The sequence below is a fragment of the Takifugu flavidus genome, chromosome 11, assembly GCF_003711565.1.
Source record: "Takifugu flavidus isolate HTHZ2018 chromosome 11, ASM371156v2, whole genome shotgun sequence".
NCBI classification, from domain to species: domain Eukaryota; kingdom Metazoa; phylum Chordata; class Actinopteri; order Tetraodontiformes; family Tetraodontidae; genus Takifugu; species Takifugu flavidus.
Genome location: NC_079530.1, coordinates 1,925,179 through 1,941,614, shown reverse-complemented (window position 1 = coordinate 1,941,614; position 16,436 = coordinate 1,925,179). Strand labels below are relative to the sequence as shown.

General features: G+C 48.0%; 1 protein-coding gene across 7 annotated transcripts in view; it reads right to left on the bottom strand.

The window, feature by feature from the left end:
• thada (THADA armadillo repeat containing) overlaps window positions 1–16,436 on the bottom strand; it is a 53,425-nt gene that overhangs the window by 30,288 nt on the left and 6,701 nt on the right. For 6 of the 7 annotated variants that reach the window (XR_008952595.1, XR_008952596.1, XM_057046939.1 and 3 more), the window contains 9 exons: window positions 15,987–16,121; window positions 15,059–15,219; window positions 10,062–10,171; window positions 8,856–8,988; window positions 5,831–5,947; window positions 5,592–5,714; window positions 4,839–4,930; window positions 3,082–3,171; window positions 991–1,122 (listed from right to left, as the gene is read on the bottom strand). Coding sequence is in view for 5 of the 7 variants with exons in the window: in XM_057046939.1 (XP_056902919.1) it covers window positions 991–1,122; window positions 3,082–3,171; window positions 4,839–4,930; window positions 5,592–5,714; window positions 5,831–5,947; window positions 8,856–8,988; window positions 10,062–10,171; window positions 15,059–15,219; window positions 15,987–16,121 (1,093 nt within the window). In the remaining 2 variants the exon portion in view is untranslated. The remainder of the gene's footprint in view (window positions 1–990; window positions 1,123–3,081; window positions 3,172–4,838; window positions 4,931–5,591; window positions 5,715–5,830; window positions 5,948–8,855; window positions 8,989–10,061; window positions 10,172–15,058; window positions 15,220–15,986; window positions 16,122–16,436) is intronic. The other variant, XM_057046942.1, reaches the window with a different exon arrangement.

Genomic DNA, 16,436 nt, shown 5'->3' with positions numbered 1-16,436 from the left:
ACAAACATGTTCTCCACCGACCCAGACAAACCCTCCCCGTCCAGTATTTCCCAGATTGAAGCTGCTGCTTGCTTGAGCCACTATAGGAAATCACGAACACTTGCTAAGCGCGGATGTCACATCTGCACGAGTCGTCGTTTGGCTGCAGAAATCCTAAATCTGGGTCTCCAGTCAGCTGATTCTCATCCTGCCAGCTGTGCTAACACTCATTAGGGATGCAAGACGACTTCAGCATCGGCCTGACCCCCCGTCAACAGTAACAGGCTTCAGCTGGGGGGTCCCGTCCGCCTCGTCTTTATGTATTTCCTGTGTTACCACATAAGGGGGACGTCCCCGGGAGACGTCCGGATGAACCAGACTCGGCACTGACTGCAGCCAGAGGTTTGGGCACAGTTGCCTAAAGTGGCCCCCAGCCAGAGGGGGGCATTTACACTGCACCTCCAGCCAAATACTGCCCTCCTACATGATTTCTGCTAAAAAAAAACAAGGAGGAATGTGCTCATCAGCTGCCTGAAAGTTGAAGTTAATGGGCAGCTAATGAGGAAAAGTCTATTTTCAGCTGTTTACACAGCGTATCCTAATAAAGAGCTTGTCTTGTTATTCCAACCTTTTCCTGTATCGCTAGTTGCTTTGCACCATAAACAGTTTTAAGGAAAGATAAATCTATTCATATACCAAACTGAAATTGAGATTCCAACAGCCTCTGTGCCCGAACGCCGTGCATGAGCTGCTTTTAATGGCATTTTTCAGAAACCTTAATAAGGGGCCAGTGACCAGATAATTAACTTTTGGTGATGTTCCGGATTCCGGAGGGTTTTTGACCTTTGACCTTCCAAAGATCAAAACCAAGGGGCTTTGATCCTGGCAGAGTTAAGTCTTTGTGTGCCTTTTTCTAGTTAATGTTCTTACATCTCGTAATACGATGCTCCGCTGCATGAGCACGGTTAAGCGTGCCGATTCCGTCATGTTTTAGGCCTCCGTGACACTCACCTCATGATGAAGGGTAGGATGGGTGCCAGTCCCAGGGGGGATGAAGATCCATCCATGGGAGAAGGATAAAGCCGACTGAGCACCAACAGAAGCAGGAAGAGACTTGGGTGAAGCTTCACCTGCCCACTGTCACTAAACACACACACAAACACACACAAACATCTGGTTTGACCATTATCACACTGATGGAAGGACGCCAGAAAACTTGGCTCCTTTTCTTTGACTGAGCTTTTGTGGCGAGTACAGAGGTGTCAAATATAACCCGATGAGGATAATATTGTTGAAATGATCCCTTTGTACAGGAGCTTTTGCATTAGTCGTGAGGATCTTGTAGACAGACGCTGAGCAACAGACATCAGCACAAACAGGTCAACAAGCTGGGAAATCCAATAGGAGCCCAATTAGCCACCGTCACACTTTAGTCACGATGTGATGCGATGGCCCCCCTTCCTTCCCTAAACTTTAAAAAGCTCTGCAGGAGTCTGAGTTAGTTGAACGTGCCTTAAAAAGAGCAGAAAGAGGCGCTTTAATATGCAGGCGCTGAAATATAAACACTCCCGTCTGTGGGACTCACATCCTGTTTATCTAAAGAACATTTTAAGAATGCTGCATTTTCTCCATGTGGTGTTTAACGAAGGGTGTTTCTTTAGACGTCAGACATGTCACCCTTCATTCCATCACTTATTACACTTATTGTATAATGTTATTACCACCGCATTCTCAATCCCTCAGCGGCTTCTGGGTCAAGACAACATCCAAGAGTCCTCAGCTAGTCCTTAGCTAGTACACGATGTTTTACTGTGGCCACCGTTAAAGCTTCTAAATGAGTCCAAAGATTTTTAATTCTAATATAGGCACCAAAACACCCCAAGCCTGAAGAGTGCCCCCCGTTCCACAGAGAACCGTCTAGATGCTAACCTGTAGCCCAGCTACTTCAGCTGTACACAGGCTCAAGTTTACAGACGAAGGAAGCCAACAAATCCTTATCGCAGGGAATATTTGAGGTTTGCAACCAGCCCAATGCTTCTCCTGTTGGCTGCCCCTTCAGATCGCGTTCCTGATTATCACAACCACTGCCAGGGATGTGGGTTCCAGCACACATTGTATTTCAGTTTCCTAGGAATAGGAATCCTTGGATACATGTACGTCGAGGTTCAAATGTTCCCACGCAAACTGCAGGAGGAACATAGCTGGGGTCTCATTGGTGAGCAGATGTGTCCATAAAGGTGTTTGTGAAAAGCTCTAATGGACGGTTCTTCAGCTCCTTCCTTCACATTTGGCAGCCTGACGCTAAAATATCCTCACTCTCCATACCTCAAAATGACACCTGAGCGGCGCGTCGTATCATTCCGGGGAGCAAACTCTCCTTCAGACGAGCCGTAAACACAGGATGATTTTTCCTATTGTTCCGTCACGGGCTGTTTAGACGCGTTGGGTGGTGTAAAATTGTGAGAAGGGAAATTAGAGAGCTGAGCTACAGTTCCGTGGGAAATGTGCACGGGGCTTCAGCGAAGGTCAGAGCGAGAGGCAAATTGTGAAAGAGCCTGTCTGGAAAAAAAAAAGCCTTCAATTAATTGGATCCATGTTAAGATAAAGCTGCTCGGGGAGCTGACAGAAGGCTCTGATGCATTTATTTAACTAGGGAGTCTGGGAACTGAGACAGATAAGGCCAGTGAACCGCTGCAGACTCAACTCTTCTGAACTAGACAAAACCTCAACGAGACATTTACTTTATTCGGTCATAACGTCTTTGTCAGTTGAGCGAATGACCTACACCAGCATTCGATTGAGAGGAAATTGAGGACAAGCGTGACAAGGCCTGTCAGAACCGAACCTCCCAACTAAATAAAAACCAAATGAGCTCACGCTTTCCTGTCAAAGCATGAACGTATTTGTGTGTGTTTCAATACTTGCTGCATAATGAGTAAGAAAATGTGCATTCTACTGCAAAGTGAGGACATTTTTGTAAAGTTAGGGTTTTAGGCTTTAGGTCAGGGTCACTTGAGAGGGTCAGGCTAATGCATTGACGGTCCTCACAAAGATAGAAGTACAAGAATGAGTGAGTGAGTGTATGTGTCAACATCAGCTCACCTCTCCACTGAAGCTGCGGCCTCCTCCAGCTGGTTCAGGAGGAACGGATAGAGCGCAGGAAAACGAGTGAAAAACTCGTGACCCGTCATCCTGACAGAGGAGAAGATCATCAACAGTGCAGGAGAACAGCCCACACACACACACACACACACCACACACACACACACACACACACACACACGACCCCGGCCTGTGCTCCCATCTCAATATAGAACAAGATGATCAATATAAGGAGGCGCTATATTTAGCTCTAGTGTTGGCTGATAAAGGTTCTTCGGGTTCTGCTGCTGTCATCACAACAGGGGCAGATAAGACAAAGTGAGATGGTGAAATGAATCGGGTGCGCGTTAAAGGTCATTTCATTCACGCGCGCACACGCTGTTGGCCACATCAGCAGGGAAAACAAGCCCTGACACCCGGGAGGACGGAGACAACAGGAAAGAAGGGACACATTCTACCTTCAATTGCGTGCAGGACAACGAGAAACGGGTTAATTAGCTCCAAACCTGGCTGCGTGTGCAAGTGGAGACTATCAATACTGATTAGCAGCAATCCGATAAGACGTGCAGAGCTGGAAAGAAAGGAAGATTAGGGTGTCCTGACGGGATGTGACACTGATGGTGCCGTTATCCAGGACAAAAGTGTTGTTGTGTGAGCACACCGGTCCATCGGCGCACTCATCCGGGACCACAACAACCGAGGAAATAGAGACGTTAGCGGGAGAGCTCAAACTGCTGAGGAAGACATCATCGGGAAGACCGGCAGCATGTGTGAGTGGCTGGCTTGTGGATCAAACGCCATAAGTTATATGGGTAGTGAATGTGAAGCAAACACATGTGGGGCGCAACATGAGCTAAAGCGGCTCGTTTCTGCTGAAATGAGCTCATTTGCTTTGTTCACAGTTAACATTTATCTTGCTTTATTAAGATGGGAACGCCGATGCCCAGTCCAACGACGTTCCACAAACAAACCACGGATTCAAGGAGCGCGGCTCAGTTATCCAGCAAGTATAAATACACCCAGAGAGAGCTGTAAATGAACTGCACATGGGGCCGAAACCAAGGCGCGATCATATGGGCACGCACGGACGCGCGCGCACGCGACCCCGGCTCAACGTTGGAAGGAACGAGCTGTCAGAAACCATTTTCTGTTGCCAAAGATCACAACTATAAAAGCGTGGTCATAACAGAGACCAGGCGTACGAGTGGGTGCAGAAAGGACACACTCGTAAAAAAAAGAGAAAACACAGGTAGAAATGAGCTGCAGGTTTCTTGTTCCTTCACACACACACACACACACACACGCAGACACACACACACACACACAGTTTAGCAGCAGATTCTGGTCAATGCTATTTACTGACAGGGGAACCGACCATGCATGAACGAGCTCTGGTCCTTTACGTGCACTGAAGGCTCATTTCTTATGTTCACTCATTTTTGGAGGTAAGGTGAGAGGTGAGAGGTGTCTACTTAACAGGAGATATGGAGAACTATATATGCAGGTTTGAACACCTTTTGGTTGTGATTTCTACAACAATGTTGGCAGAGTTAGAGGGAAGTCATCACCAGCAAACGTGCATTTCACCTGTAACATTACAACAGCGCCCCCCAGTGGTCCGGGATGCCCTCTGTTACGGTGTACACTGGCTGAACTTGGAGAAACACTTGAAATCTGCGCGTGAAAGCGACCTCTTGATGTCTGATCACACTAAAACCGGTACACATCAATAAACCTGAACTGAAGGAGCATCAGACCTGTTCTTTTTGGAGTGCTCATCCTTCCCTTTCTTCACTCCAAAGATCCTTGTGATCAGTGTGCTGAAGAGGAGCGTGGAGGAATTCCTCACCTGGTAAACACGGAGGGGGGGAGGGAGTCCCATTAGCACCATCATCAGTGTAGATACTGGCTAATATCAGAAAGGGCCCCACAGGCTGATGCTAGTTTATACCGTTTGAATTCCATGTTACATCATGGTTCAAAGGTCTCACCACCGGGTCAGCAGAAAGGTTCTGTGGTTTATTTAAATCGTTCCAGTTCACCAGATGCAACATCTCACACTGGAGTAAAATTCTGCCGCCCCCCCTACTGTGATGCTTTGGTTCCAAGTGATTTCTATTTAATTCATGAGAGATAAAACAGCAGCTGCAGAACCAGGCTGGAGGAGGTTAGGGTCATAGATGATAAGAACCACGTGAGACACGTGGCAACCAATCTGTACTCTGTTGGATCCATTCAAAGATCTCAGCCAAAAGATTAAAACATGAACTTTTGCCATTTCATAAAATGCCCCCCCAAAAAAACAGAGAAGAAATAAAAAGGAAACAAGGGTTTAAAAGTCCCTCAGCCAGCTGTAGACGTGAGTGTGGATCCCCTCAGTAACTCTGCTCTTCCCAGAAGGTTAATGCAGGGTCTAGATGTGCAAACACTTGTGCGGTGATGGACGTGTTTTCACCGCTAGCGGAGTGAAAAACAAACATGGCGATTATAAGACGGATGTCGGAACTTACGGCCCAGACGGCTGAGGTGAAGCCGAGCACGGCGGCCTGCATTCCCTCGGAGACGAAGGGAACGATGTTTTCCCCGAGACGAGTGTCTCTGTACAGAGCCCTGAGAATGTTGAGAGCGTGGACCTGCAGCACACACACACACACACACACACACATAACATCAGTAATTCTGCGGGAACACGTTGCAGTCTGGAAAAACTATTGATGCACTTTCACAAAGGTGTTTAAAGACGGCGGACCTGAGGGACGTCGGAGCCGTCGCTGTCTCCAGCCGGCATGGCCAAAGCAATCAGCTCCCTCATGGTCATCTTCAAAAGGCTGCAGCTGGATGATCGGGGCTCAGAGGAGAGCAAGGCCTGCACGGGCGGGAGGAAAGCAGTCACGTGTAGAAGCGCTGCTGGCTTCTCCGTCCTAATATCCTCGTGTTAGTTTGGCTTTTTCTCATTATAGACATCACAAACGCAGGATTGTGTTGGGTTCTTAGCCAACTCTTATTGTAGATTAGACACCAGGTCTGGAATCAGACCCAGACGGTCCAGACGATGAGGTGGGAAGCGATTCCTGTCTAGTGACGCAACTGCGACCAGATCATTTCCAATACACAAGATGTAGCAAAGGCTAATGGTTCTTCATTACTTCTTCTGTTTTGCACCACTCATCGTTTCCTACTGGTTACTGGAAATTTGAATTAAAGGCATAATGGGATACAGGCCAGCGTGAGGATAAGACATGAAAGCTCTTAATCAGGCATGTTCCAGCAGCGACAACACGGGATACAAGCTGTCCTCTGGTGACGGGTTTATGGTCATTGACAAATTTCATTTCTTTAAATGGGGTTTCTTTATTAAAGCCCCCACCCAGTGGGCAATTCTGATGCCATTTATATCTACCAGGGTTCCAAAATAGGATCCAGCCTTCAGCAAAGAGAACAGGGGGAAACACATTCAGAGGGGAGTGGAGGGGAGGGGAGAGGAGAGGAGAGGAAGAGGAGAGGAGAGGAGAGGAGAGGAGAGGAGAGGAAGAGGAGAGGAGAGGGAGAGGGGAGGGGAGGGGAGAGGAGAGGAGAGGAAGAGGAGAGGAAGAGGAGAGGAGAGGAGAGGAGAGAGAGGAGAGGAGAGGAGAGGAAGAGGAGAGGAGAGGGAGGAGAGGGAGGAGAGGAGAGGAGAGAGAGAGGAGAGGAGAGAGAGAGGAGAGGAGGAGAGGAGAGGAGAGAGGAGGAGAGGAGGAGAGGAGAGGAAGAGGAGAGGAGAGGGAGAGGGGAGGGGAGGGGAGGGGAGGGGAGGGGAGGGGAGGGGAGGGGAGGGGAGGGGAGGGGAGAGGAGAGGAGAGGAGAGGGAGGAGAGGGAGGAGAGGGAGGAGAGGAGAGGAGAGGAGAGGAGAGAGAGGAGAGAGGAGAGGAGAGGAGAGGAGAGGAGAGGAGAGGAGAGGAGAGGAGAGGAGAGGAGAGGAAGGAAAGGAAGGAAAGGAAAGGAAAGGAAAGGAAAGGAAAGGAAAGGAAAGGAAAGGAAAGGAAAGGAAAGGAAAGGAAAGGAAAGGGATACTGAAATCTGGACATGAGTTTAGCTTCTCTGAGTCACATCCTTTTTCATGTTTAAGGACTGTGGAATGTGGAAGTTAGGAGGTGACAGCAGTTTGTTGCTCAGAAGGAAAGGAGTTGATGTGAGCCAGCTGTGTGTCTGGCTCGAGTTATCAGTTGGACAAGAAGAGCAGCGGAGCATTGAGGAGCCGCGGGTCTCTTCGGAACGTTGGGGTGGGCCTGGGTTAGAGGTCGATCCAGAGCAGCCGTCTGAGGCGTCTGGACCAGCGTGAGGCTGGTGCAGGACTCAGCCGTCCTGGATTAAACACTGAGAGGAGGAATGTCGCTGAACCTTCTGCCAAAGTGTCGGGTTCTGCTCCGACTTGTGCTTCCTCAGCTCTTTCCTTGATCTCTCCTCCGCCTTTTGGATGATCCTTTTCCTTTATGAAAGTTCCAGCGTTCAAGCCATCGGCACCGAGAGCTCCTTTTACCATCTCCACAAAGATTAGTGTCAAGGAAATGAGCTTCTGGAGCTGAACAAATGAAAATAAAAGGATGGCGATGGGGCTAAAAAGAATCTCACTGCAGAGTCGCGGTGCCTCCAGGAGTTTGATTGGAGTTTAATGAATGTCCGGAGCTGCCAGAGCTGTTTTCCAGCACTGAGAAGGGTCTTGAACTGGTTCTGAGTGTGTGTGTGGCGTAATAAAGATGATAAAGATGTTTTCCTAATAAAGCTGTGTTTTTAAAAAGTGACATAAAAAGGTGTCGGCGATGTCAAGTGCCTCTTAATCCACAAGAAAGAGCAACTGCGCTGTAAAAACGAGTGTGAGAAAACCGGCCACGTCCTGTTTTAAGAGCAGTCATCAGGAGATGCGGCCAAAGGACACTGACTCATTCAAGTGTTAACGTGGGTTAGTCAGGGATTGTGTGGGAGTACAAGACAGGGCAGGGGTGGGTGTGTGTGGGTGTGTGCGTGCGTGTGTGTGTGTGTTTTAGTGACAAGAAAAGAAAACCAGGATTAAAAACAATTCATAATCTTTCAGTGTGTTTCAGTGGAATGCCAAATACCTGCTCACCTTTAACAGTAACCAGAGAACACGCACACACACACACACACACACACACACACACACACACACACACACACACACACACACACTTTCTATTGCTAAATCTCCGAGAACTCTTTCTCTCACATGTAACACAGCTCCAGGTTTAACCTTTGAACTGCCGGTGTGGGATTTGTCTCCCCCTTCTGGCCGTAACAAACTCTTGAGCTTTGAAAAAAGGGATCATTACATGAGGAAAAAAAGGAAACCGGCTTTAATCATTTTATACTACAAAACATATAGGGATTATCTCAAAATTCCTGATTGTCATACAACCATTTAGAGTGGAGAAGTCTTGGATTTGTTGTTTCCATAATCAGAAGAGACACCAGAGCCACGTTCACTGTATATGGACATTTAACGTAGCAACAGGGGGAAACGAAGAGACAGATGGACTGGACCCGTCCTAAGTTAGACCAAGGAATCCAAAACAGCAGCAGAGGCTTGTAAACAGTATGAACAGCACTCCCCCCCCACCCTGAATAAACTAAATCAGAGGAATGTGAGGTTGAGTGTGAAAGGTCAGCATCTCCATCCCGGAGTGGTTCACATCCAGGCCGCGGCCCCGACAACAAATCCAAATCTAAGTGAGCAGGTATTGCTCTGATGGGTCTAACCTGGAAAGGAGAGCTCACACACCTGGATGAAGAAAGGGATTCCGGCACTGCGTCGAGTGGCACACAGCTTGGATGATGGATCGCTGGATTTGACCTCCTCCAGGACCTCAGACAGCCAGAGCGCTGGGAGCTGCTGCAGGAGCTGGCTTCTGCTCCTAATCCAACACACACACACACACACACACACACACACGGAATCACTACGTTCCCCTGAAGATACACAGGTTAAAACTTAGATCTGATGTTTGGGTTGGGGGTTCCTCCCTTTTGACTGGTGAGAACGTCTGCTCAAACGTCTGCTTCTCACCCAGACCAGAGAGGATCCGTTGAGCACAAACGTGCGCCCACCAGGCAGATCGCACACTTGACACGCACGGCCGACGCCATATTGTCGCCGTGTAGCTTCTGCAACCGTGACTGAAACTTCCGCAGGCGATGTTCGCTCTATTTATCGTGCCTACTAGAGGTTGTAAAAGCAATACACGGGCACGGCTGCGGGTACAAACACGTGTCCGTCGAGGAAACTGGAAACGTCAAAGAGGTGAGGAGAGATGGGACAAAATGACGAGGGAAGAGGGAGCGAAGCGGCACCGACGGTCCCAGGACAAAGCATCAAACAGCCACGGTTGGGCGGCCCACAATCAACACCCCATAACCCAGAACACAGCCCGCATACCAGCTATTCACTCTAGTCCTCTCCTGAAAACAGTCAGGTCCACACATGCCGCCGGCAGAACACACACGTGCACACGCGTACGTGCACGCACACCTACGTGGAACCGCTAGAATGTCGGCCTCATTATACGGCCCAGAGTGAGACTGGTTATCCTGCAAGTGCACAACAAGTTTGTTTTAACTGGTCTATACTGGGAAGTTCAAAGGAAACTGTGGGTTGTCACCTGCCGCAGAGACGCAGAACATCTGCCATAAGCTAGAAAACACATCGATTATCATGTCTTGAAAACCCTTTTTATCGCTGTGCATTTGTAACTATTTACTATATCACACCATCCCTCTTAGGAACTATTAATAGAAACCTCCAGATGACAGAAGGTTCCTTCCAAGCTGCTTTATTTCCTCAATAATGTTGGTTCACATTTACAGCTGTTAAGAGGCCCTGATATTACTCTCCATAGTCCATCAGCAGTGCACCAACCCACCTACGTGAGAGCCCACAGGCACTCCAGATATTAGCTTTCAGACTTTGGCCCTAAAAATGAACACACACCTGCACAGCATGTCAGTCAGGCGCACGAAGCCCACATAAGCCAGTTCAAAGGCGCCGCGATGACGGGACTGTAGGAGCTGCTGACGGAAGTACAGTCCGACCCCTTCCACCTGAAAAAAAAAGGGAGAATTGTGAGTAACGATGATAGAAATGGTATTTCTGTTAGACCCCCTGCCACAGCACAGCTAGGCTAACGCTAACCCTTTTTCCTCCAGCGTCCGACTGGATTATCTAACACCATTTTAACCTTTTCTCTATTTGGCAGGAAAATTGCAGCGCTAACTTTAGCTGCAGCCTTTTTTCAGACATACCAGCTCTCCACCAGCGAGTGCTGGGCATGCCAGCGTGAGAGCGGCATGTCAGTAGCGTGACAAGTGTGTTCGAATGAGGATGCTGAGACATCCGCATAATGGCCACCGTCAGTAAAACCATCCAGTTCTAATAGTGTTAGCAACATTATTCTAACTATACACATACACACTGCGCACAACTGGGTGCTGTGGCCAGTGTATAAACTAGCGAGTGTGTTGCAGGTGAGGCGGGAGGGCGAGGCGGACGCGGAGCTCTGGCACCCTGTCATTAAGGCTGCGGTGTCACCACCAGCACAGAGGCTGCCAGGCCTCGGCTTAGTCAGGGGTGGCACGAAGGGCACAGGGAGGCGGTGGCACGGCCCCGACACAAAAACAGCCGGTGGAGGGAGAATAATCCCAGCAGCCGTTTGTGTGTGTGTGTGTGGGGGGGGGTGGTGCAGACACTGGAGACACGATAGTAAAAATCGCTCATTTTACTCACAACGACTTCAGTGGAAATTAGGAAGGTTGTGATATCGTATATATTCTGTATGAAGCGGGACTAGAAAATCTGAAAACGTTGTTGTGTAAACGGGGGCCTCGGGCTGCTGGTTTGCTCACGGTTCCCAGAATCTTTAAAGATAAAGAGATTCTTTAAAGACAAAACGGGGGACCAACTCTATATATCAGGGCCCCCCTGCTGTGGAACAAGGTCCCTCTCCAGGGACTTTTAAAATCAGGCTATATAGTCAGTAATTTGGTAGCTACAGTCATAATTGTAGCTAAGCTAACGATCCTGTCCTGCTCTGTTTCTGTAAAGCACCTAGAGACAATCTTGCTATCCAAATAATGTTGAACTGTATTGAATTCCCCCACCCCACAGCCTAAAGGTCTGCACATTACATTGACTGGAGGCTTTAAATTCCTCTAGAGTTGGGGAATGAATGAAGTTCGCCCTGCGATTGACTGGTGAGCCGTCCGATGTCGAGCCCGGCCTCTCGCCCTGTAACGCTGAGACAGGCGCCCACCATTACAGAAGCAGAAAATGGATGGACGGACACATATTGAATAGCAGCTGAAATATAACTGTAGGCTTGGGCACCGTGTTCTGGTCAAGTCAACGAGAATGATCCTGCAGACCTAAAAACAGAAAATGGCCGGAGTCAACCACAATGATACCAACCCCGGTGACTTATCACATTGCAGGCCAGACTGGACTCCCAGGACAGGCCTGACCTCACTGGGGTAAAAATGGCAGCGGCAGTCACCATTAGATGGCCCGTTTGGCTGCCGGGGCCCAGACCACTGTGGCGCTGAGCTGGGTTAAGCCGCCTATTTAAATCTTCCCTCTCAAAAGGTTCCCGTCTGTTTAAAAAGGGCCAAGAAGGACAGGACGGGGGATGGGCGGCTGTATTTAGGCAGAAACTTGCCTTCTGCAAATGTGCCCATTTCCTAGAAATATCTCCCATGTGCAGAGGGAAGTTTTCAGCGTCTAATTACATGTGTCGCTGTGACAGTGACCCAAATAGCCCACGGTTAAGAGACAGTCAGATAATGTTTGTTGTTGTTGTTGTTTGAAGTTCTGGTTTGAGATGCAGAAAAGGCAAAGCCATGAAATAATCATCCGGATCTGTTTACAACAATATGAGTTATTTACAGATGAAATAGATATTGGACTACAGAGAGGCTCCAGGCGCGCCCTTCACCCTCAGAGGGAAAAACTGAGAACCGTTTCATTTTATCACTTAATTCCCGTTAATTGTGTCTTTCCTCAATGTAATGTTATAGGATCTTTGGAACAAACACGTGACCTACACATGGGTCGCTCTCCTGTAACCGGTTTACCGAGTCCTCCCACTTTTTAATTGGTTGTTTTCTCATTTTCCAGGTGGGAGTTGCGGTGCCAGGAGCTTCAGCGGGGGAGCCGTGACCTTGGCCTCTTTTTCCCCTCACTTATAAACAAAGAGACTTCCTCGCTCCAGGCGGCCGCTCTCCTCTGACCCCGGGTTCAACCGTCCACCATTCATCAATTAAAAACCCTTGCTCCAGTCCGAGGTGCCGATCTGCACTCCGACCTCTTCACACTCGCCTGGGAACTGAAGGTCACGCGTGAGGCCGACAAGGTCACAGATTCTGTAACCTAAATGGCCAAGAGATGGGGGGGGGTGGGGTTCAGACCAAAACATCCCAGCTTATGTAACACCATCCTGGGTTCTGTCTCTTTGCCCTATTGGCAGGAAAATAATCAATTAAACCACAAGCATCAATGATCCATGTGTCCACAATGACTCTTAATGCTATGGTGCCACCCAGCGACAGGGAAACACGCAGCGTTGCCATGCCAACCAAGATGTAAAACAGGGTGTATTGGAAGACCTCGGGAGGTGTCACGCTCAGGTAACCGAGGTGTTTCGGTCACACATGCGCGCGCAGGCGGCAGGCGTGCGAGGCCGTCCATGTATGACATCGCTGCGGTAGGGCGGGACGGCGTCCACGGAGACCAAACCAGGCCCAACTTTCCTAATACTCCAGGAATCACCCCCACTTACTACCAACAGAAACACTCTCTCTCACACACACACACACACACACACACACCAGTGCAAAGGAAACAGGGATATGGTAAAAACAGAGGACAGCAGCTCAGATTTTCCTCTTGTCCATGCGGTCCTCCTCTGCATGATGTTGTTAAGCTGGTTATGTAATAACGGCCCGTCGCCATGGCTACCAGAGGGTAACATGGTTTCCTTGATATCGCCATAAATTCTCTCATCAGGACACTGCGGTTGTGACATCATCAAGGTTGTGGTAGTGAAAAGTTAAACATCAGGCTGCGCCCACGGCTCCAGCCTGGGCTCGGTTGTGCGTCCAGCACCGACGAGCTGCTGAGAACGTTCCCACGGAGAAGAGAATCAAGATATTGGGAATAAACTGGCTGATGCAAACTAGGAACTGATCAGAACTCGACAAAGAGCAACCCTCCAACAGCTGAGGCATCTTCTGATGCTTCCAGCCTCCGCGTAGTAACAAGCAAAACTGAGCTAAGCTAAACAACGGCTGGCTAGCTTTACTCACTATGAGATAAGAGGACCATGTTTAACCTCTCCAATCCTCTTTGGAGGATTTTCATTTTTCTTTAAAAAGTTTTCGGAAAGGGAACCGAGATGTGAGCAAATCCTAATAAAGCCGTGGTCCTTGATCACAGAAAAACACACACTCAGCACCTTGAACTTTTCCCACAGGGTTGTGTAAGCACAGTCGACAAGCTAACTCACACGTGCAACCCCCTTTTACGTCTCAGACAAAAACAGCCTGTCTGGTACCCCTGTTATTATGGATGTCCACATGCTGAACCGTTCAGACAACTATTCCTCTGTGTGTGTGTGTCTGTGTTGTTGTTGTTTGCGATGCTGTGTGTTCCTGCTGGTGGTGGAAGTGATTTGGAAAGAATGCAGTGGAAGGGGAGGGCCGCTGCAGCCGTTAAACCAGCAGGGTTCCGCCTCAAATGAAAGTGCGGCGCTAACAAGGGCGATGCTAATTGAAGCACCTCCCAGCATGTTGTCACCGACACACAGACACTCGGAGCGTTGCTGCTACAGTCCGTAGAGATGCATTACACCGATATCACAATCGACAGAACATGCGCTGCTGTTGTGTGTTTTCAGACGCATAATCCAAACAGCATCACTGGCGCTAATTAATTAAGACGGCCTCATTTCATTATGAACATTATGAGCAACTGGTCTGCTCTGGACCCTTTTTGGAGATGTGCTAATCTAATAAAGCAGAAGTTGAAGTCTGACTGGAACATACTGGCTTTAGGCAAACTCAACATTATATGAAATAGATTTAACATTAGAACTAGAATCGACCGTTGTTGCACTTCTGTTTCAAGGGCTTCTGTAGAAAAGTGAAAGGAAAAGTGCTTCTTGAGACATTTTTAGAGAACCCTCCAAAGCAAACAGAGACATAACGTAGCAACAGCCATCTTATCTTTGGAAACCAGGCTGGTTCTAAAGCAACGGCAGCAAGGCGCTCAGACGTAGCCTGAAAAGGGCGAAAGAGCTAATTGTGGTGTGCAGCCATCGACGGAGAACATCGAGGCTGCCGATATCCAGAGACCGAATTCAGACGCAGCCTGGAAAGCAACTGTGGACAGACGGAACACAGTAAAGAACAGCGTAACACAACTACCCCCGTTTACACAACTACGTTTACAGCCTCAAATATCGCATGACATGTTTTAGCACAGAGCCACCGTTGTCTCCTAGAGACGCTCCAGGTAGGACACACTCGCCAAGGACATGAACGTCCTTGTAAATTTATCCACAATCTTCATTCAGGCACGTGAAACCCTAGTTCTATGAGGGGGTTTATGGGGGATCGGCACAGTTTTACCCTCGAAAATAGAGAAAATTCAATGCAATTTTGTCTTTTTTACTGACGGGGATGCAGACCTCATTTTCCGGCCTGGGTTTGAGGACACCAAGATGTCCTGCTCCAGTTTAGGAGCAGTGGGAATGTTGTGTTCAATAGGCAACATCCAAATCTGAACGTAAACCACAGACACGCACTTAAAAGGTAAAAAAAACAAAAACAACAACAAATGTTAAAGACGTCAAATCTTTATGATTTCAGTTTGGACCTTGCTGCTTTTGAACGTAACTCCCGGGCGGTGCCGGAGCTGTGTGCATGTCAGGGTCTCACCTGAGCTTCAGTGATGAGTCCGGGGTGTGTCTGAGCCGTGCCGTCGCTGCAGTGCAGGGGCAGACTCTGACACAGCTGTCCGAGCAGCATGGCCACTTCCTTCATGCTCCGCCAGCAACATACCAGTACCATCTGGGCTGTCACCCTGTAGCCCTCATCGCCTGGAGCCAGCACAGAGAATCATGAAAACATGACACCACTCTTCAATCCCAAACCTGACCCCTGTTACGACCCGTATTACAACATGCAGTTCATCTAATACCACTCTTATATCTTTGTCTTCTCGGAACACCTGGAGTTCTAATGTATCCAGTAATAAAATAGCACACACACACACACACACACACACACACACACACGAAGTAGGAGGACACAGCTGCCGCGAGAGCACGCAAATATAAGGTCAAATACTCCCCCAACAGGACACCAGCGGTACTGCAGGCCGGGCTTGCTTTTTAAATTGAACTTATAAAGTACAACCACTACTTAATAATAACAAAAAGGAATCATAACACTAACAATAAGCACTCCATTTAACTTACAGTTATAGAAAGGAGAGAATATGCAAGTTATTGAGGAAATAGGATTTTACGATCACATTATTAGTGTGTGCAATGACAAATTCTGTTGCCGCTACACACTGACTGCATATTGAGGCTCAAACTAGATGGTAACCTGCCCAGTAAGGAAGCAAAAATGGTAAATTAATTTCCCCAGCTGTCCCCAAATTGGACAGAAACCAGGTGGTGGTGGGAGAGTCAAGGTGGGGGAGGGCGCCTCTCTGGAGCCTCGTTATTTGTTGTGTTGAAGAAATTCACAGATGATGGGTCAGTCTGTGTTTTTGATTTTGAATCCAGTCGCTAACTGGTTGATAATAAAAAAATAATCCCATGAGCAGCAGATTTCTCCCTCTATGTGTGTGACTCACCTGAAATGTGTGAAGGTGTGTGTGTGTCATTGTCTCCTTGGTGTGTGTCCAGCTCTCTGGCACTGTTGAAGAAGTCATTGGTGTCTCTGGGCTGAATCTCCTGCAGGATCCTCTGCAGACCAGCCGATGTTTCTGCTTTTAAAACGCACACTTTGTTTCAATTCCATCCAAAAAGTCATCTGTTGATTAATCTCGAAAATCGTTTACCTGCAAATCTTTATTAGTAGCTAATGTAGAATATCCAAACACCATATACACAAAATAAACAGCACAAAATGAGGTTAACAGTCATTGAAACTTGTCCTAGTCCATGAAATCAAATTCTATAATCAATTCTAATTTTGCTGAACTAATAAACATAATATTGGGGCTTTTACCAATTCACTTAAATTTAAACAGATAGATTCATTTAGAGCTTTTATTTACGAGGTTCAACCCAATAATCGACCT